The sequence below is a fragment of the Cnephaeus nilssonii genome (assembly GCF_951640355.1).
Source record: "Cnephaeus nilssonii genome assembly, chromosome: 20".
Taxonomy (NCBI): domain Eukaryota; kingdom Metazoa; phylum Chordata; class Mammalia; order Chiroptera; family Vespertilionidae; genus Cnephaeus; species Cnephaeus nilssonii.
Window position 1 is genome coordinate 8,786,480 of NC_137091.1, and position 22,273 is coordinate 8,808,752.

The following is a 22,273-nucleotide window of genomic DNA, read 5'->3' on the forward strand; positions in this document are numbered from 1 at the left end:
TTCTGCAGGCAGGTTCCCATGTACACATGGATGAGGAGGCAGGTGTGCTCAGATCCTGACCCTTATGCCTGAGGGTCTGAGGCCAGCAGGCATGTTGACTACACCTGCTCTCGCTCTCTCCGTGCTCCTGCACAGGTGACAGAGCCCGCTGCCAGCCGACCCTGTGACACTCGGTGAACTGTTGATCCTCTGAAGTGATTGACATCACTTCTCAGAGCCCAACACCCAAATGGAACAGCCAAGAGTAAAGCAGAAAACAGTGGGGTAGCACCTGTGTTATCATCAAAGTTGGAATTTTCTTAATTGCCTATATTTTCAGAAATGTTCCGAAGCCTAGAGACGATGCCAGCATCACAGTTTTGGTTTCTGTTTCCATCATGTGCACTGGACTCGTTCACAGAGCACCTGTCACCCTGGGTCTCAGCCTCTGTGTGTGTGATGCAAGTTTTCATTCTGCTCAGTTGCCTTAGGACCCATTATGGATATTCATAATAAATACCTTAGTAACAGAAGGCTTAATGCAATAAACACCCTGAATTTTGCACCTTCTAACTCACCTGCAATCTTGAAAAAATATCTCGATTTCCCATGTAGCCACCAAGAACCAAATCAGAATTCTCAGAGTGGTCACAACTCCTTGAACTGAAACAAAAACAAAGTAAAAGCCTCCTGAGTATCTCCTAATTGTGCTGGAGCGCCTGCTTCCTCTGCCTCCAGAGTGGTGTGTGGTCACAGGAACTAACAAACAACAAAACCTTTGGTAACAGAATACTAACAACACAAATCCAGTAACATATAAAACAGTTATGTACCATGACCCACTGAGACTTATCCCAAGGACACAAGGCTGGTTCAACATCCATAAATCAACTAATATAATACACATCCCATATAATAAAAGGCTAATATGCAAATTATCCCCTCGGCCAGGAGTTTGACCGCATGTTCGACCAGGGGGCGGGGCCGGCTGGCCAACCGTCCACAGCCCCTCCCCTGGCCGGCCCCGCCCATCACCCCCCCACCCCAATTGGAGGGGCAGGCAGAGCCAGCAGGCCAACCACCCATGCATGAATTTGTGCACTGGGCCTCTAGTATCAATAGAAAAACAAAAACCATGTGGTCATCTCTATAGATGTAGATAAAGCATTAGACAAAACTCAATACCCTTTCAAGATTAAAAACACACAAGCTAGGAGAAAGGAACTTCCTCAACCTGATAAAGAGCATTTATGAAAAAGACACAGTTAACCTCACACTGAATGATGAAAAACTGAAAACTCCCTCCTGAGATCAGGAACAAGACAAAGATGCCCTCTCTCAAGACTTCCATTCAACACGACAGTGGAAGTTCTAGCCAGGACAGTTCAGCCAGAACCAGAAAAGGTATCCAGATGGAAAGGAAAAATTAAACCATCTCTATTTCCAGATAGCATGAACTTATATATAGGAAATTCTAAAGAATCTACAATAAAAATCTATTAGAATAAATGAGTTCAGCAAAGTTGCAGGATAGAAAATGTATATAAAAAAATCAGTTGTATTTCTATATACTAGCAAGGAATAATAAAGAAATGAAATAAAGACAATAATTTCATTTACAATGGTGTTAAAAAAGAATAAAATACTTAAGGATAAATTTAACCAAGGAGGTGCAAGACTTATATGCTGAAAACTGTAACACACTGTTGAAAAAAATTGAAGACCTAAATAAATGTAAAGATATCCCATGTTCATAGATAGAAAGACTCAGTGCTGTTAAGACAACAATGCTGGAGGTGGGGGTGGGGAGAGAGGTAGAAGAGGGTAAAGGGGGGACAAATGGTGATGGAAGCAGACTTGACTTGGGGTGGAGAATCCGCAATACAATATACAGATATGTAATATAGAATTGTACCCCCGAAACCTACATAATGTTATCAACCAATGTCACCCTGATAAATTCAGTAGTAAAGAAAAAAAAGATAGTAAAATACTACTCAAATTCATCTACAAAGACAGTGCAATCCCTATCAGAATCCTAGATCATTTTGTAGAAAGTGACAAGCTGATGCTAAAACTCAGATGGAATTGCAAAGGACCCAGCCAAAACAGTCAAAACAATCTTGAAAAAGAACAAAGTCAGCCCTAGCTGGTGTGGCTCAGTTGGTTGGGGCGTCATCCCATACACCAAAGGGTCGTGGGTTTGATTCCCGGTCAGGGCACATACCTAGGTTGTGGGTTTGATCCCAGTTGGGGTGACTACAGGAGGCAACCCATCGATGTTTCTCTCTCTCTCCCCGCAAAGGTCAACGAATGTGCCCTCAGTTATGGATAAAAAAATTAAGTGGCTTGGTTTATATCATATAAAAAATAAAAAGAACCAAGTTGGAGGACTCACATTTCCCAATTTAAAACTTAGTACAAACTACAGTAATCAAAACAGTGTGAGGCTGGCAATAGGATGGACCTGTAGCTCAACAGAAGAGAGTCCAGGAAAAAAACCCTCCCAAGTACTATCGACTGATTTTTGACAAGGGCACCAAGACCATTCAATCAGGAAGGGACACTCTCCCCAACAAAGGTGCTGGGGGAACTGGACATCCACAAGCAGAAGAATAAAGTTGGATTCCTAACATACACCACATACAAAATTTAACTCAAATGGATCAAAGGCCTAAACATAAAAGCTGAAACTAAAAATAAATTGGGCTTCATAAAAATGTAAAACTCTTATGCATCAAAGTACTCCATTGAAGAGTGAAAACATGACTTACAGAATGAGAAAAAGTATGTGCAACTCATATGTCTGATAACGATCTGGCATCCAGTACATATAAAGAACTCTTACAACCCAATAAAACAAATAACCCAATTTAAAACGGGCAAAGGATCTGAACAGACATTTCTCCAAAGAAGATACACTAATGGTCAACAAGCTAATAAAAAGATGTTCAACATCATTAGCCATCAAGGAAAAGCAAATAAAAATCATAATGCAATATATCACTACACACCCACCAGGATAAATATTATCAAGAAGTCAGGTAACAACAGTGTTGGTGATAATGTGGGAAACTGGAGGGAAATAAAATATTCCTACAACTACCCAAATTAAAACTAAGATGTTTTTTGGCATCAGCATTCCTGACCTTTGACAGAAGTCCATCAGAACGTTGACAAGGATGGTGCACGCTGTCTCCAGGTCTCCATCACAGCCCCCTGCAGCGGAGGGCATGGGGACGAAATGCTCACGGATGGCCCACTGGTGGAAGTCTCGCCTGCAAGCACATACGAGGTCTGTGCTGTAATGTCTGCAAGCAGGAGCTCCCACAGTAAGAAATGAACCCCAGTGAGGGGCACAGCAACCTGCTGAGCTGGGACAGAGGCTGAGGACTCCTCCCAGGGTGCCTGTGAGCTGCCCAGATCACAGCACAGGTGTGCAGATGTGGACAGCTGCCCTTAGGAAGGTCTGAGGACAAACTACCAAAAGCACCAAGCCACCGGCACTGCCGTTTGTGAAGGAGCCAAACCCGAGCATGAGTGGGCAAGGAGCCACAGTGATCATCCCGTGCTTTCTCCTTCTGAAACCTGTGCAGACATATCTGAGGAAGGAAACCCCAGGACAGGTGCAAGTACAGTGTCCACATGTGGTGGCTCAGGGACACTGATGGCCATGGACCCTCACCAGAAAGCTGACCCTTCTCTTCCTGCTGGAAAGAGGTCAGGAAGGGCCGAGACCCCAGGGCACCTGAGCACAGGTGCAAAGCCCTCCCAAAGCTGGCCTGGCACCAGGAAACAAAAACCCATTTTGTTGGAAAAAAGCAGTGAGTTGCTGTTTTCACTGCCACAGCCTTTTCCTTTTCTCATTATTTCTGTTAGTTCTGTCCAGAATCTGACATCACAAGACAAGTCTGGGGACAGACATTACTCCATGTGACTGGGGTCTCTGATCTCACAAAGCTCAGTGAGACTCCAGGACCCTGTTCCTTGTCCTCAACTGCTCCCTTGGGCTCCCGTGCCCTCCCTGACCTCTGTGCCCCCAAACCCATGGCCCTGTCAGCACCCCACTTGCATGCCCAGAACAACACATTGGACCTCCCAGTGGTCTCAGTAATCAGCTTTCACACCTTGATTGACCCACTCTTGGAACCATCCCCTCACAGCCAGCACTCTGTGGGGCACATGCCCAGCCCTCTGCCTCCTCAATGGGCTGCATGTGTTCTTCCCACATGGACAGCGGACGCAGGGCCAGCAGATACCAGCTGAGCACATGATCGGTCAGGCCCCACCTGGGGAACTTGTTTGCTGTCCCGCTGCCCCTTCTCTGGGCACTTGCTCTCACAGCCCTGCCTGGTGCCTTCCGAGAGCACATTCCTGCCTCTATCCACTGAATACATGCCTGTCCCAGGCCACACAGGGGTCAACTCTGTGTGGTTCCTTTGCCAGACCGACCTGTCAGGAGTGTCAGGGGCAAGGTGCCACGTGGGCAGGAGTGTCTCATTTACAAGGCATCCCCAGCTGCTAGAACATTCTAGAAGTATCTAGCAAACAGCTCAATGTTTCTTGAGTAAAGGAGTGAATGAAATTGTGCTCACAGATGTGTTAAACTAAACATTAAGGATATAATGACAAAACTCAAGACTTTAAGACAATGTAGAAAACCATAAAACATTTTGAGGGCAGAATGCATTAAACACTTACCTTTCTATGTCTGAAAGAGAGTCCACTTCCGGGTGAATCTCCAGTTCCAGCTGCACCCAGTCTCTGTAAGTTAACTGAGAGGAGGACCAGCTGGGTGCCACAGCGAGGATGGAACCCAGAAACCACAGGTCGTTTCCCAATAGTCCCACAGGCTAGCACCCTCACATGGTCAAAGTAAACTCTACCTCATGCCACCTCCCACTGCTGGATGGCGGTGCCAGCCCCAGGTCCTGAGAAGAACTGCTCTGTTGCTTTGTTTAACTGTGCATGGGAAGCTACTAAGACAGGAAAACTGGACTGTTAAGTGGAGTGCTCCGGCACACTGCATGTGTGAGCAGTGGCCTGTGGCATCTGCAAACCTCTCAGGTTGCCGCTCAGCAACACCGGGAAAGAAGTCACTCTTTAGTTCCGGGAGCTGGGTAGTAACCAATAAACTTAATAACTGCTTCAAACATTCATGGTAGCGTATTTCTTGTTTTCAAATTCTTGGAACAGTTTCACACATCAACTCAGACTAATCTCAGAACCTAACACTGTGAGTTAAAAGAGCACGTCACAGAAACATGCATATAGCACATCCCAACAGGGTGAGGGCCAAACCCAGTGACAGGCAGCAGTGCGGTGCTCAGGGGTGCGCCTGTTGCAAGACCTGCAGGGCTGCAATGGCCCAAGGCTTGGAAAGCGCCCTGAGGTGCAGGGGAGGCATCTGCTAAGCTGCCTGTGGGTGCAGCTATGCCCAGCGTCATTGCTCCTTGCCTTACATAGCCCATCAGGCCTACTCGTGCATAAATGATATAGTTAACAATAAATCTGAAAAATAAAACAAATGGGAATTTTTCTCTAAGACCAAAACAAACAGGCAAGCATCCCAGAAATAAAAGCAAGTTATGAAAAGGAAGCAGAGACGAGTAACAGGGCACACTGGCCCAGTGGCCGAGGCTCCCAGGGATTGTGCTCGGAGAAGCCCGGCCCCAAATTGGAGCCTGGCAGATGTTTAAGATACATTTTTATCCACTCTTAAAATTCTCTGCAAAATATTACTGTTGGGGGAAACTGGGCAGAGTAGAAGGCCTCTTTCTATCTGGTTTCTTAAACCTAGGTGTGAATCTACAATGATCCCAATAACAGTCTCAACCAAAGCCAAGTCTATGCTGCTCCAACGTCACTGGGTCAGGCCCATCTGCCTGCCCATCACATCCTCAGGCCCCAGATCTGTACCTGCAACCCGCGAGTTGGGACAAGGTGAGAAAGAAGGGGAGGGACAGTAGGACCTACATGAAATTCCTTCTCCTTCAATAGTTCCCGGAAGGCCCTCTGTCTCCATAGACAGAAGGCAGCTTGCTGCCAGTCTGCAGGCGGCAGGCACAAGGGCCTCCAGGGAAGGCTGGCTGTGTCTTCCACGGAGAGAGGGTCTCGGGCTTCTGAGAACAATCTGAGCACAATGAACTGAAACTGAAGAGAGACAGGAATGCATCTGTGAGATTCAGAAAATACTCACGTAGCCTGGCCACATACAGCAGGCAGCAAAGACCCTGTGTCACCTGCAGCGGCCTCACCTGCAGCGTCGCCTTCCCCTGTGGGGCACCCTGGGCACCATGACCAGTTACATGCAGCATCTCTGTGAGCAGCCTGTATGTAAACCTCGGTGCACACAGGATGGTTTCCCTGGGTGGACGCCTAGAAGCTGGTGGCTGGGTCTGACCTGCCCTTCACAGGGTGGTGCTGTCTTCCCAGGCCTCGGCTGGCACTGCTATCTTCCCCAGGAAGTGCACACTGGGCAAGCAAAGCCTATCAGGGGGGTGTTCCTTTGTACCCCTTTGCACCTAAGGAAGTCAGCCGTTTCCCTGTGTTTCTCGTGTAGGCTGCACCATATGGGAATTGGGACTGGACAGTGTGACTGGGGACTTCCTTGTTGGGGCCACTCCTGCTCTTCATTCCATACCTTACATTTTGGCAGCTTGGTCTAAGCTCCTCGACACCAACCATAGGGGCCCAGCTGCTCCAAACACCAATCTACCTGTCAGGCCAAGAGGCTGGGCTTTTAAAGCTTCTCCATTGATCCTAAGGGTGAGCCTGGACTGAGAACCAGGTTTAAACCTCACATGGGAGGCTCCTTAAATCTCTGCAAAAGGAGCAGCAACCTCACCTGCCTGGCTGACACATTCTCACACACTTTAAATTTCTCATCTCCTAACAATCTAAAAAGCACTCACAAGAAGACAGACCTCTCTAGAGGAAATGGAATTCTCTGAATGGGAAGATTCTTACACCCCCTCGTTTAACTTGGAACAGGAGGAAAAGGCCGTGTCCAGCCCAAGCAGACAGCCTGATAAACAAGGGGCATGGGCATTGGACTCCTGCATAAAACCGGAGACTCAGGAGGATGGAAGAAAGGAACCTAAGAGACCCACCTTTTTTATTAGGCCTGGAGATAAACAGCTGTACCAAGCATCACATGATTGGGGAGAAAACTTACACAAAGCATAAGAAATTGTCACGGTACAAAATCTGAAAATAGAAAATGGAAATTGTAACATAGAAATGTGGTCCATGAAAATAAGGGAGAGAGAATTAAGCGTGAGTCCTGAGTCCCCATCCTCAGCCTCCACTCCTGAGCACTGGGGAAGTGGCCCTCACGTCGTACCCTTTGGGTCTGAGCTCTGTCCCTGCTGCAGGTGGAGACTTGGAGGAGGGAGAGACCAACCAGAACAGACTCACCCAGGGGCCCAGAGAAAGTCAGGAAGGCGGTGAGAAAGGGGGCGGGGGGGTGGGGGGGACCAGGGCACCTACAGGACTGACTCCCAGTGGGGACTGTTTGGTGTTGCCAAAAGCCCATGAGAGGGACAGGGATGGGCAATCTGCCTCCAGTGTGGCCAACGCAGACATCAGGTGGGCAGTAGGCAGAGACAGGCCTTCCTGCACTTATCCTTTCTGCTGATTACATTCCTCAGGCCTTTTGTCAACTGTCAGTAAACTTCAAACGCAGCCCCAGCCAACAGCTCCACTTCAGACCCACCACACAGGACTCCTCAGACAGGCCAGCCACTCTCACCCCACCCACCCACCTGCCCCAAGCACCTGCCGCCCCACATGTGTCACCCTGTTGAGTTAGCAGGTGTCCCCACACAGAAGGGTAGGAATGGGCTCAGTGGTGCATGATGGGATGCGTGGGGTGTAAACTGGCCCAGACTTAATAGGATGATGATGGGTCTCAGGGCCCTTTAAGATGAGTCTACCTTTGGACGGGTTGTTCCACAGGTAGGGGTTTCCCCTAGAGAAACAGCTGCAGCAGCTGCTCTGCACAGGGAACCAGGGACCTAACCAGAAGTCAGGACCCCGAGCCAAAATGGAGCAGCTCTCACAGGCTCAAAGGACGCTGAGCGACGTGCAAGGGCGCCACAGTCTTAACACGCAGTTCAGAGCAGCATGTGATCCCATTTTTATAAACCAACCAACCCTCTCACATAAATACATAGAAACAAGATTCTGGAAGGACAGACACCAAGAGGTTAATCCGTGATTATATGAGGGACACATCTGTAACTTTTACTAACAGACGACACAAGTAATTGAGGGACCAGGGGAGAGCTCACTTGAGGCAGAAGAGTGAGGACTCCTTGGACCTGCATGTCAGGAGGCTGCTGAAGAACTCAGGGATGGAGAGGCCCCTGGCAGGGATAGGAGGGCCCATGTGAACCTCCAGGAGCACAGACCTGGACTCGCCGAGGTGGATGGCCAGGGCAGCCAACCCCAGCACGTGCGAGGCACTCAGGCTCGGGCCCTAAAATGGGACCAAGAACTAGTTCAGCAGGAGGGAGGGTACAGAGCCCCCTTCCCAGCTGGAGAGAGGCAGGAGCCCTACCTGGTGACGGAGAAGCTGGCAGAGCCTGGTGAGCACAGCGGGGAGGAGCGAGCGTCCACATGTGGTCGTCACAAAGCGGGCCGCCCAGGAGCCCTGCCTGCAGAGACAATGGCCAGTTCCAGTCCTGATCAGCCCTCCCAGGGTCTGGGGGACCAGCACTCGGCACAGGAGGCCTCAGCAAGAAGCAGGCAGTTCCCCAAATAGTGGCGTCTCCTGTGCAATGCTCAACTCCTGCCCCATCCCCACTGGATAAAGTCAGCATAGCCCCCACCAGTAGCCCAGCAGGAAGCCAGAGGACCAGGAACTGATGGCCACTGTCGTCGTGGAACCAGGGAGAAGCTCTGCTCCACAAAGGGGGCCCACCCAGAGCAGCAGGCCACCTGCACACAAACTGCCCAGACTACCTGTCCGGTGGGGCAAAAGTGGAGGCTGCCATTAGGTTCTGACAGAAAGATGTCAGCAGAAGATCCACGACCTGAGAGGAGAGACACCCGGAGGGGAACCTGCATGAGTCGAATCTTGTATTATTTACACACATTTGGCAGGTTTGCATTCGGAGAGGAAACCCCAAAGCAAACAGGTACAAGAATCCCCACTCGCAAACCTTGGGAACATGACAGGCCACGTGCTGTCCCGCAATCTCCTCTGGTGAAATGTTACAGCAGAGAGCAGGCCAGAGAGTGAATATTGTGGACTTTGAGGCCACAGACGGCCTCTGCTGCATGTTCTTTGTGCACACAGGTGGGGTGCTGACCCTGGCACCGAGGACTCTGACCATCTTGGCTTCACGTACACACTTTATATAGCAGGACCAGAGTGAAGAGAAGGGCTTTCGGTTCTCTAGCACAACCCAGCAGGCGCGACAGCTGTGCTCTCTGGCATCCCACACTCACCTGCTGCTCCCGCTGCTCTAGTTTGGGAGCAAGAACACTGAGCTGGATCTTCGAGACCTCGGAGCTGCCGTCATCCTCACTGAGGCCCAGGGCAGAGTGCAGCCTCTCAGAAACCACGGCAATCTGAGCAGACAAAACTGCAAATGGCAGAGTCGTCAGGTGAGCAGGGGTGCAGGGAGGGGTGCACAGAGGGGCTGATGAGGGCGCAGAAACTACCCAACACCACCCTGACTGCACCCCAGGGCCAACTCCCTGCAGGCGGCAGTGACTGGGCGTGGAGAGGTGACACGGCAAAGGGGCAGTCACCATTCACACATGTACTGCACGTGTGAGGAGCATGCACTCTGTCACCATCACAAACTTCACTTATTTAAATTCTTCATCTGAATCACATACCAACTCTCCCCCAAACTGTGTCATCTGCTGGAGGCTTGCGTCCCAGTTGCCATCATGTTTCCGATGGCCAAGAGCCACAGCCTTGGGGCACCAGAGGTTGGGTGGGTGCTGAGTGGGCCAACCATACTGTGTGGAAATGGAACCTTTGCTGCTTTGTAATAAGGCTGACCTGACCTTTCAGCCACCTTGCTGGAGCCTTTGGGTCCCGCCAGGTCCCAGGATCTCCAGATACCACGTTCTGCAGCACAGCTCTGAAAGGCCACGCTCCCACCCCTGGCACACTCAGTAGGATCACAGCTAAGGCCCTGCAGGCACCCAGCAAGCAGAACTAAGATAGTTTTGTTAGTATTTCCTCTGTGAGGCTCTCTCAGGATATTCTTTCCTAGCGGGAATAAAATGAATTCATAATATCCCTGGCCGAGTGGCTTGGCTGGTTGGATCATCATCCCATGCACCAAAAGGGTGCAGGTTCCATTCCTGGTCAGGGCACATACCTAGGCTGCAGTTCAATTACCAGTCAGGGCACATACATGATAGATGTTTTTCTCTCCTCTCTTCCTCTCTATCTCTCTAAAAACAATGAATGTATCCTTGGGTAAGGATAAAAAAATAAATAAAATCCATACAGTTACTAGGTAAAAATATGGCCTACTAATTTTAATATATTCTTATTTATTTCAGAGAGAAAGGGGGGGGAGAGGGGGAGAGGGAGAGAGGGAGAGGGAGGGAGGGAGGGAGGGAGGGAGGGAGGGAGAGAGAGAGAGAGAGAGAGAGAGAGAGAGAGAGAGAGAGAGAAACATCAATGATGAGAATCATTGATTGGTTGCTTCCTACATGCCCACACTGGGGATTGAGCCTGCAACCTGGGCATGTGCCCTGACCAGGAATTAAACCGTGACCTCCTGGTTCATAGGTCAACGCTCAACCACTGAGCCATGCCGGTGCAGGCTAGCCTACTATTTGGGATTTTGTCTGAAAGTGCTGGAAGTTAGGATTTATTTCATAGATTGCTGTGCACCATTGAGAAGTATGAACTGTCCAGGCTCCTACTCCAGAGAAACACTCACAACGCACACAGCAGCAGAGGCTCAGGCATTAGGAAAAGAAAGAAAACTCCAACTGTAATGTCGCCCAGCCTCCTCTCCACCACCTGTCCTCCTGGGATGCCAAAGAGCAGAACAGTCACCTTCTGCCAAGGGTCTGTGACAGCTTGAGTGACTGGTCTCCCATCCTGTCTAAAGAGGACCACATTCTTGACACCTGCCAGCACCAGGGTCAGGCTTCACTACCAAACACTGAACCACAGGAATAAGTACCAGCCACTACCACCTTGAGGGAGTGGACCAGCCACTGAGCCCCATCCATGGCCGCACACAGCTCCTGAGCCTGCCCACTGCCCGTCCTCACCATCATACTGGGCGGGGTCTGTCATGGCAGCCCTGAGCTCTCGAAGTGCAGCTGTGAGCAGTCCCAGGGAGCCTTCCGTACAGCCAGGTTCCACCTCCACCTCCATTCCCAGGGCTGCATCTGCGAGACCAGGAAGAGTGATTCTAACAAGTAAGCCATACAGGAAACATGCAGCTGAATGTGGACCTGCTCATTCCCATGGGTTCTCTGCCCACGGGGGGGGGGGGGGGGGGGGGCGCGGGGGGCGGGGGGGCGAGATGAAACCCTCCCGAGGCTGGATGCTGTCACATCAAAAATCAAAACATTCATAAATAAGCTCAAGAACAAGCATGGTCTACCCGCCCCATTGCCACAAGTGGGAAAAGCATGTGCCTAATGAAAAAAGATGAGGCCCAGCCAGTGTTGCTCAGTGGTTGAGCATTGACCCATGAACCAAGAAGTCACTGGTTCAATTCCTGGTCAGGACACATGCCCAGGTTGTGGGCTCAATGCCCAGTAGGAGGCATGCAGGAGATAGTCGATTGATGTTCTTATCTCTCTATCCCTCTCCCTTCCCCTCTCTCTTTCTCTCTAAAAAAAAAATAAGCAGCACAGCAAGGGAGGCTGGGCAAGACACTCATGAATGACTTATTCCCTGTTTCTCAAACTTCTAAGTTGTTTATCATAGGATGGTAAAAAAATAAAACAAAGAAAAAAGGCAGAATCGGTGTTTTAAAAGCAAAATCAGTTCATTTCTGGTGTCGCTGGAGAGGACACTGTGTGCAGCAAGCCTCACAGGTCTCCGGTAACACCAGGAGCCAGAGCCTAAGGCTTCTACTAATGAGCCCGTTGCATCAAGTTCTACAGCAGAAGACATTCTGAAAGCCCCCAAAGGTGGGACCCGGGGCTGGACGAGGAGGACCAAGGCCACACAGGGCATCCCCAGCAGAGCTGCCATCTCACTGGACCTGAGAGCGGTGAGATCTGGGACCTTCATTCTTTGCCTGCTCAGGGGCTGGTCTCCATCTGTTATAAATTATCCATGCTAGTGAAAGGGGTTTCTGGCAGACAGAAGCCCCATGAGCCTACATGGCCCTGCAGGTGTCAGAGGGCTGAAACCAGCAAACACAAGCTGCTTCATCAGCGTGGCTCCTGCCCCTTGTCCAGTGACATTGCTGGGAAAACAGCCTGACGGCACTGCTGACAGCCTTCTTGTTAGTGGCCAGGTAGGGTGGGCAGGAACACTCCGAGTCTGCCCAGCTGCTCCGAGCATGGCCGTCTCACCTCTACATCCTCTCAGATGTGTCCTAGGTCCATGTCACTGTTCCCTAGAAGCAGAAAGACCACCCCCCCCCCAAATCCACCACAAAACTCAACTGCCATCCAAAGGGTCAGTCAGAAAGCTGTCACAGACCAGCCCTACAACAGGCTTCAGAAATGAGACAGTCCTGGAGCCCGGCTACAGAGTCTGAGAGGTCACCCGAATTTAAAGCTTGAACTCAGGACAGGCAAGCAGAAGCCTCATCACCCTCAGTGGGGCCACAAACAGCAGAGTGAATGCTGTGCGCATGCACTGCTTTAGGAACGTGCTATTTCAGGTACATCAGCGTCTCCAGGCTCAGAGCCTGTGAGCTGACGGCATCACATCCTGGTCCATGACTGGGGCTGCTGGTGGGCAGTCTCTGAACCCAGAGCCCTGGCCAGACCCAACACGACCTAACCAGACAGCACTGACCAAGGCGCCACTGCCACAGCTCATGGCCAAGAGCCCTTACTTGTCGGTTTCTTCTCTCCAGCAGCAGAGCAGGCTTGGCGGTAGGTGGAATACAGAGACGAGGGGATTTTATCTGCTCTGGATCAGAACAAAACATTAAAATCAGGTCAACTATAACTCAAGCTAATTCTCAAGCTTACAATTCCAAAAACTTTAATAAAGCAAAAGTATGTGACAGTAAATGTAATTATACAACACTGTACATTATGACCCCGTTTAGAAAACCACTCTACATCACGTCCTCACTGGTGCACAATGCCATGTGTGCACATCTGCCAGCAGTGGTTTCACTGGCACAGAGATTATGCATGTTTTTTACTTCTCTCATTCAAGTTTCAGAAATTTACAAATTTTAAAAGGGAACTTATACTACTGTAATTAATAATACTAACAAAAACACCAAAATGTGATGAAAAACACAAAGAATTATAGAGCAGGTCCTGTGATAAGGACAAGGGGCGTTTACAAAGCACGGCTGGCACTGTCTCAGGACACAGTGACAAGTCCAAGGACAGAAGCCATGGAGTCACCCTCAGAGGAGCCACAAGGGGCAGCTCAGATATGGGACGCATGGACACAGGCATGGCCTGCAGGACAAGAAGCCTCCACATGAGCCATGAGGCAGGAGGGCATCTGACCTGCCAGTGCTGCAAACCTTGACGATACAAATAGGAGGAGGACACAGCTGAGCTCCAGAGGGAGGGCCCATCAGGGGACCTGAAGTGAGGCAGGGAATACAGCCTGGAAAGTAGGAACCCAGGGGGACCACCAACCAATTGGGAAGTGGAAAGCTTTTAGCTTAAGAAATAGAAACCAGCCTGGCTGGTGGGGCTCGGTGGTTGAGCACTGACCCAGGAACCAAAGGTCACTGGTTCAATTCCTCGTCAGGGAACATGCACAGGTTTTGGGCTCGATCCCCAGTAGGGGGTACACAGGAGGTAGCCAATCAATGTTTCCATCAGCCCCTCTCGCTTCCTCCCTAAAAATCAATAAAAGTATTTTTTTTTTTAAAGTAGAAATCAATGCAAACAAAAGAAAATGGAGAAATTCACAGAAAACACTCAGGCACCACTATCATTACTACTCTGAGAGGGAAGGCAAACACGGCAGCTGTTTAGCAAGAACAGACTGCCATAAAAAGAGCACCTGGTGGCAGAACAGAAACTCACTAAAGGACAGGCAGGTAAACTTGAAGAAGAGGAGAAAAAATCCCCAAACACCAGATATGTAAAATATGTCAGAAGAGAAAAAACATCAGAAGACAATCCAAGAACTCTAATACCTGAAAATCAAGGACTCCAAAAAAACACGCAGAGGGCAGCAAGCCTGCAGTGAAATAAGCTAAGGTGGAATAATAGTGTCTGGATTTGCTCCAAAATAACCCAGAAGGGTCGGTAAGTGGGTGAATTGAGGACTACAGATGAAATAAGACTGGCCATTTGTTGATAACTATGAAAGCTGGGTTATATATACTCTGATCTGCAGTTTTCTGTCTTAAATTTCTCATAACAAAAGGTTTTAAAATAGACAAAATTTCTTAGCACTGGAGGACACGGATTTCCAGATTTAAAGGCCCACCATCTGCCCGGCCAAGAAATGAAATCAGACCCACAGCAATCCACATTACTATAAAATTTCAGAACACAGCGAAAAAATAAGACACTACAGGCCTCCAGAGAGAAAAACACAGGGCAAAGAACCAGAAACCATAAGTTTATAACATCTCAACAAGGAGCCTCAAAGTCAATGGAGGAATATTTTCTAAGACTGAAAGGAAAACGAGCTCCAGCCTAGATTTCTATACTCAACCAAATTACCTGTTGAACTTGAAGGCTCAATAAGGTGTCAAACTTTTTTTTTTTACCTCCCATCCATCCTTTCTTAAGAAAAATATGCATCAACAGGGTATGTTCCACCAAAACAAAGGAGCAAGCCAAGAGGATGATCTGAGACACCGAAAAGGAAGGGTCAGCACAAGCCAGAGAACACTCCCGGGTGATGTCGAAGAGAGACACGGATGATAGCTGTGCTCAGAAGCACAGAAGCTAACAATTCAGACTGGAGCAGGTCGGAGGGAGGCTCTGCAAGAGGCGTCTCCAGATGTAATTGTTGGACACTCGATTCTGAATGAGAGGACTCTAGACAACTGGCAGAATCTGCAGGTGAATCATGATATGTACAAGGAAAACGACGATAAGACAAATGTGAACTCCAGAGAAAACAAAAGAAAACAACTGGATTCCTAAGGTCAAATCTGAACAGTGTTTATACAGACAGCCTTCAAAAATGAAAGTAAAAACTGAGTTTTTAACCTTTTGCACTCGGATGTCAAGATTAAAATTACTCTTTGAATGTATCAATAATTTGAAATATAAAAAAATCCAAATAAATAAGTTTGTATGAAAAGAAACTCCAGTTTTTTATTCTACTGCCGCGCTTTGTAAAATCTGGGGTATTTAAAAAATTAAATCCCGAGTAGAATAAAGGAATCGAGAAAAAAGCAAGCGAGTGCAAAGGGTTAAAACTATTATACAAAGGACAGCTAATTGTATTGATGGAAGGAAGGTGAAGACTTTCTTCCACAGTGGATTATCAGTTGATATTTCCTAAAACAGAACAAGTGATAAGCAGAAAAAAAAAACACGCTATTTAGAGATACAGAGAGAAATAAAACCAGCTAGAATTGAAATTGAAAACAGTTGCGTCCAGAGAGAAAGAAGTGGCAGGGAGGGGTGAGTGGTGGCTGTTTTCCTTAATAAATTTCAGAACTATAATTCTTTTTTCTAAACCATATTTAACTTTGACAAAACATTTTTTAAGACTAGAAATAAATGTCAAAAAATTAAGCTACATCACGCAAATACAAAAAAGCTGGCATTCATTTTCCTTTCATGATTTTGTACCAATAACACTACTTAACTCCCAGACCAATCAATCTCCTACATGTTCACTGAAAAATTATGCTAAGCGGCGATACTCAGAATCAAAGAAATTCTTAAAATCTTAACTAATTTTGAGCCAATATTTTATAAATAAATCATACATGTGATAAAACGTCTCTACAAAAGACCCAGAATTCTCTGCATTGTCAAAAGCCCTACTAGAAACAGACTGTCCTTGCGCACCTCTTCAGGGACTCTATGAAGGCCACCCGGGAGTCAGGGGCACTCGGGATCTGTGAGAGGAAACACGAGACTCCAGTGAGATCCAGACAGGAACATCCTTGCTCTCTGCTGTCTCGGTCCCGAGTTCGTGAAGATGTGTACTGACCACTCGAGGTGTGAGCAGGGCGGGCAGAAAGTGAGAGACATAGTAGGGCCTCCTGAATATGCTGCAACACAGAAGAGCGGGCTCAGACAACAGAAGCGTCAGGACACCTCAGTGAACACAACAAAACGTCAGTTTCCAGAGTGGCACCAGGTGGGCCGTCTCCTTTCACGGCTATGACGTTACATCACATTTTTAAAGTCCCAGTTCATGCAAAGGGTAGTCTGCTGGTGACCTGTATCCTGTGGAATCTGGATAACACTCTGCCCCCCTGGAAATCCCAGAAGTGGGACCACATTTTTCAGAAGCAATACCTTAAAATAAAGCTACCCCACACTGGTATCAACCAGAACTTAACAAGTTTTGTGATCACATAAAATTCAACACAATTTTGGTATTTGACTCCCTGTACTAGCTTCACACTGGTCACCAATGAAGTATTAATAAAAACCATCGTCTCTGAACAGTGTGGGTTCCACTCAGTTCCACCTGTTGGCTGTTTTGGGGGTTCCCTGTGCTTTTCTAAAGAAAACGCATGTCACGTCAAGGACTCCGCACCAGCCAGCTGCAAGACCATTGCTGGGACATTTACATGGACTCCTGGGTCTCCCACAAACACGACCTCCCTGAGGCTCGTGGCTCTGTGAACAGATGAGGGACAACCCCAGCATGACCCTACCTGGCCTCCATGACGGCAATGGGAATTTTCCCTGTGTGTTCAAACACCTGGATAGCCTTCTCCACATCCTGGGATGCCTGGCTGTGGGGCTGACTCCATGGAGGGAGGAAGGAAAAGAACAGGAGACTTAATAGAAGGCTTGTCATTTGAGGTAAAAGGTGTGGAGTCAATGCGTGGCACACTGGGAATTCAGAACCACAAGAAGGCATTGGTGGCTTTCTCTCTGCCCTCAGCAAGTCAGACCAATGAGCAGCCTGGTAACAACACGGCCCCTGTGGGAAGTCACTGCCACCCTCCCGTCTCCTTCCTACCTCTCCTCTCTGCTGCCCCTCTAGGACAGTCAAGTGCTCCAACTAAAGATTTTCAGGTGAGAAGGAGCAGAGATTAAGTTTGATATTTTTCTTAAAATACACCAGTAAATCTTAAACAGAAAAAGGAATTAAGTATTTCATAACATTCACTTTAACAGCATCTGTAACAGTTCTCCAGCAACTCACAACTTTTAAGTAAAATGGTCTTAAAGAAGACACGCATACCACATGGACACCTGACATTTGGTTTACATCAATGTAGTTAACCTCTTTTTCTGTAATTCCTAGAAAAAATGACACCTCCCTGCAGTTTTACAGACCATTTTGTCCACTCAAACCCACATGGACGGCGATCTCCTAAAAGACCACCCTTCCCACACGCAGTGACTGTCCTGCTCATGTTCTCAACAGAGATGTTACAGAACAAGCACTTGGGGCAACTGTCACCTTCCACCTGCACCAGACTCCCCAGGTCCCAGACAGGAAAGGCTCAAAGGCTCAACTCCATCACAGGAAACAAGAACAAGAGTGTGCTTGGTGAGCATGGGGGGGGGGGGGGGGAACGACACCCAAGGCAGCAGCACCAAGGTGAGTTACCTCTGTGATGTCCCTGGCTGTAGACAAATCCTCATAGAGCCCCATGTTCTCCACAGAAACCTGCACAGAAGACAGGAGTGAGAACACAGGACCAGATAGGTGTGGGCAGCTGGAGGTCGAGGGGAGGCCAGGACTTGCCTTCAGGTCGGCCAGCCGCGTCTTGGCCAGTGAGACATAGTCTGTGAGGAGGGAGCGGTACTTGCTGGGGACCAGGGGCGGATGGAGAATATGCACCTGCAGCAGACGACACAACAGGACGAGAAAGTCAGAGAATTAGCCAAAGACCACAAGGGCAGAAGCTGGGGGAGAAACGGACGGAACGGAATGGGATCCTGGTGAGGGTTTCCACATGCACCCGAAGGTGTGCCTTCAGAAGTGGGCGGCAAGAGTCCTGCGGGAGGACACAAAGCTCTTTGCACACCTCTGTCCTCAGATGGAAGGCATCACTGCCGCCGGTGGTGTTCAAGCTTTAGTCACCAGGCACCTTTCCATCTTAAAAGCCAGGGGTCAAGCATTCAGACAGGCAGGGGAGGCCCTGGAGGCGTGAGCAGTGCTCTGGGCTTCACCCCGTGATTGGTACACGGCTTGATCTACTCCTCTACCTATTCTCTCACCTGGATTCTATGAAATGTGAGAGTTCCTAGGTGCCCAACCCCCCAAAACAAATGCTAGGTATAGTTATCTAATTAAAGGCTTACAGAAATAAACATTTTAATCATGAGATTGATACAGACCTGTTATAAAAAAATATGGTTTCCCAGGCCCAGAGGTAACAAACCCTGGCAGTTTGGGGTATATCCTTCCAGATTCTTCTCCTCCAATATAAAAACATATCATTCTTGAATATAAAAAGTGGGACGTCCAACACTCCTGTTCTCCCTGTCTAAGTTCTCTGAGCTGCTCCAAGGAAGACCTGGGACAGCTCCCTGTATGGCCACCGGCCAGGGGGTGGTTTCTGGCCTTTTACCATCACCAACGCTTTCACTAAGGGCATGCCTACACCCTAGTTGTCGGGTTTGCAGTGTTTAACCGGCACCTGCTCAGGAAGACCATCCCTGGACTGAGGAGGACGTGAACAAAGGCGCCGGCAGCCAGCTTCTCACCTGCAGGTACCGGGGGGCCTCAAAGGGCACGAGGTCAGACAGGAACTTGAAGAGGAAGACCAGTGCCTTCTTGCTGCCGCAGTGGTGGCCCCTCGAGCTCCCAAAGGAGGCCTGGAGGGAGATGGGTGTGAGGCACGGACAGCACGTGCCCTACTGTCCACAAAGGGACCTGTCAGTGCAGCACCTCAAAACCAGAAAACTGCTACTGGAAAGAGAAACCACAAAACCAGTTGGTTCACACAATTCTGAATGTCATGGCGAAGCTTTGACTAAAGTCGGCTGAAACATAACTATGGTGTCTTGTGAACATCAGAGGCACAATTTACTGCCTAACAAGGACTCTCCTCGGCAAGTTGGGGGACATGCCAACTACCTACTGGGAGCACCAGCAGGTCAGCAAAGGTAACGCACCTGGAACCAGTCTGCATAGGACGGGAATACGGAGGGGCCCTCCAGCGCAGCCTGACGCACAACCAGGAACAAAGTGACCATGCAGTCCAGGTCGAAGCTCTCAAACGCACGGGCCAGCAAACAGGTTACCCAATCTAGACAAGAATAACCATAGAAATAAAATGCATATGTTCTGCTGGGGAGTAAGTGCCCCCCTACAACTTGCATACCCAAAGCCAATTTCAAGGGACTGAAAACTGATCAGAGGAACCCAAACAGCAACTATGTAAGGCTGACAGCAGCGGCAGGCAGAGCCTGAGAGGGCAGTCCACAGGATGCAGGGCATCTTCAGGGCATCCTCGCTGAGATGGACACCGTGATTCCCCTTTTTGCCAACAACACTGCGCATAGTGCATGCAGACACACGCACACTCGCACACCCAGAACGCCCCCCGAAGCGCACCGGTCACCAGCCGCTGGGCTCCAGGGAAGCAGATCACCATTGTGGACACACAGGACAGCACGTGCTGCCAGTTCACCTCATGCGTCTCCAGAACTTCTTGTAAGTGGCCCACCAGCTCCTCGGGACTCAGAAGCACGAAGAGCTGAAACAAAGTGCCTGGGCTGTCAGAGCAGAACACTGCTGGCAGAGCCAGACCCCACCCCCTTCCTGTAGGACACAACTCAGGGCTGAAAGGGGACACTTCCGTGTCTCTCCTTGCTGCAGTGGTCAGTACTGGCTAGAACCACAGAGCTCTGTGGGAGATCTCCATGGCCCTCGTCCTGCCCGTGACTCACCCTGCGGTACAGGCCGGTGAGCAGAGGGTGGGTCCTGGCGAAGCTCCAATCCTTCTGCATTTGAACAGCATCGGAGACTTCACCAGGAGGAAGAACAAAAACGTCAAGTCAGTAATCATCTGAAAGCTGGGTTTTAAAGCTGCAATGTCAAAGAACTACCTTGTTTTAATTTGCATTTTTTCCGATAGTGAAATTCACCATTTCCCTGTTTGTTAACCATTTCTAGGTTATAAAATGTCTCTCTTTGGCCCAGATACCTGCTGGTGATCCTATATCATATTTGCTGCTTCCTAATCCATCATTTACACTTGAGTCTATCTGCTTTTTTTTTTCTGGAACAATTTTTTTATTATTATTATTGATTTCAGAGATGAAGACAGAAGGAGAGAGAGATAGAAACATCAATGATGAGAGAGAATCATTAATTGGCAGCCTCCTGCACGCTCCTTACTAGCCCGCAAACCAGGCATGTGCCCTTGGCCAGAATCGAATACAGGACCCTCAGTCCACAGGCCGATGCTTTATCCACTAAGCCAAACCAGCTAGGGCAAGTCTAGCTGCTTTTAAACTTTAAATGTCAACAGGCGATCAATGAGGATGCTGTGGAAAGGAGAATGGCTGACACAGGTCCTCGGGGGTAGGACAGCAGCCTCTGTCAAGAGCGACCGTATCCCACCTGCGGACCCTCCTGGGGATGTACCGAAGCACAGAGCCGGCTCAGTGGACAGGGTGTGCATTCAGCCCATCACTAAAAGTGAACGCTTGTCATTGATAGTGACAGCAGCCAAAGGACACTCATTAGTAAAAGATGACATGAATATTAAACACGTAAGAAAACCACGTAACTACATAAAATATGTAAGTTAATGACATATGGAAACAAAACCTTGAAATTTAAAAGTGTAACTACATCTTCAAAAATCTATTTAGAAAAAAACAAGATTTTGTGTTAAAGCTACTTCTACTTTGGTGATGAGAAGGATGAGTTTTTCTTTCCATGCTTCTTTAATTGTAAATTTTCTTAATGAGAATGTGTTATTTTCAAATGAAAGGATGGTTAATAATAAAATGTCCTTCATGATCTCAAAGTGTCTGAGAGCATTAACATGGGGCCCAAGCTCCTGTCAAGGGAGGCAATGGTCCCCAAACAAACTGGAGTCTGGAACCCACCTTTCAGCACAGGCTGGTGAGTGAGTATCTGAGTCAACGTGTGCCTGAAAAACCTCTTTGGAGTATCCGTCGAAATTATACTGTGGAATGTGTGTCCACTGAATCCACTGAACCTGCAAATGGAGCAGAAAGAGGATCTCAAGAAAAAAGATGCACACGCTTTCCGGCGGCGATGACCTCCCGACAATAGGCCTCTCGCTAAGGATCTCCTCCATCCCTCTCCAGAAGAGGAGAAGAGGAGACACAAGAAGAAGCGCCTGGTGCAGAGCCCCAGTTCCTACTTCATGGATGCAAACGCCCAGCATGCTATAAACCACCACCGTCATTAGCCACGCACAAACGGTAGTTTTGTGTATTGGCTGCTCCACGGTTCTCTGTCAGCCAACAGGAGGAAAAGCAAGGCTTACAGAAGGATGCTCCTTAGAAGGAAGCAGCACTAAAAGCCCCTCAAATCAAGATAAATAAACACATTTGGAATAAAATAAAAGACACCACACTCGCTGACAGCTCATCAAAGGCATTCTGTCAAGCAAAGCGGACCTGGACGCTGAGGCCCCCACTCCCAGCTCAGGGGCTCACAGGCTTGCCCTTTCTGTGACCTTGAAATTCTCTCTGCCAGGCCACCATGCCACTGGCTTAAAATGGAACCCAGGGAAGTAGTTTCAACAAGAGAGAAGTGTAGTTTTAAGGGGAGAGAAAACCACAAGCAGGCAACAAAGACCCCTGCCAAGCATGGAGAGAGGGGAGGTCAGACAGAAATCAGCAAGGGCTGGGCCTACAGAACCAGGGGGTAGGGGTGGGGGTGGGGGTGTGATGAAGGCCCAGGAATCAGTGACCTGGGCCCAATGGAGGACTAGGGCCCAGCTAATTGCCAGGGTTACAAAGCCTCGGTATCCCTGTCTGTGAGCAGGGTTGTGCCAAGCCTTGTGCAGAGACTGGCACATGTAGGTGGCTCAAACTCAGCAAT

General features: G+C 48.8%; 1 protein-coding gene and 1 pseudogene across 3 annotated transcripts in view; one reads left to right on the forward strand and one right to left on the reverse strand.

Moving 5' to 3' along the window:
• FANCA (FA complementation group A) overlaps positions 1–22,273 on the reverse strand; it is a gene marked incomplete at its 5' end in the record, with an annotated part of 39,262 nt that overhangs the window by 7,360 nt on the left and 9,629 nt on the right. For both annotated transcript variants that reach the window (XM_079800320.1, XM_079800319.1), the window contains 21 exons: positions 558–642; positions 3,129–3,257; positions 4,681–4,754; positions 5,956–6,132; positions 7,092–7,188; positions 8,274–8,461; positions 8,543–8,639; positions 8,947–9,017; positions 9,436–9,572; positions 11,239–11,358; positions 12,993–13,069; positions 16,117–16,166; positions 16,262–16,322; positions 16,938–17,026; positions 17,846–17,905; positions 17,984–18,079; positions 18,949–19,059; positions 19,360–19,493; positions 19,802–19,943; positions 20,137–20,213; positions 21,307–21,419. In XM_079800320.1, the coding sequence (XP_079656446.1) occupies positions 558–642; positions 3,129–3,257; positions 4,681–4,754; positions 5,956–6,132; positions 7,092–7,188; positions 8,274–8,461; positions 8,543–8,639; positions 8,947–9,017; positions 9,436–9,572; positions 11,239–11,358; positions 12,993–13,069; positions 16,117–16,166; positions 16,262–16,322; positions 16,938–17,026; positions 17,846–17,905; positions 17,984–18,079; positions 18,949–19,059; positions 19,360–19,493; positions 19,802–19,943; positions 20,137–20,213; positions 21,307–21,419 (2,185 nt within the window). The remainder of the gene's footprint in view (positions 1–557; positions 643–3,128; positions 3,258–4,680; positions 4,755–5,955; positions 6,133–7,091; positions 7,189–8,273; positions 8,462–8,542; positions 8,640–8,946; positions 9,018–9,435; positions 9,573–11,238; positions 11,359–12,992; positions 13,070–16,116; positions 16,167–16,261; positions 16,323–16,937; positions 17,027–17,845; positions 17,906–17,983; positions 18,080–18,948; positions 19,060–19,359; positions 19,494–19,801; positions 19,944–20,136; positions 20,214–21,306; positions 21,420–22,273) is intronic.
• On the forward strand, positions 21,486–21,746 carry LOC307092402 (small ribosomal subunit protein eS27-like; annotated as a pseudogene). The gene has a single exon. The product of its transcript is annotated as a small ribosomal subunit protein eS27-like (transcript).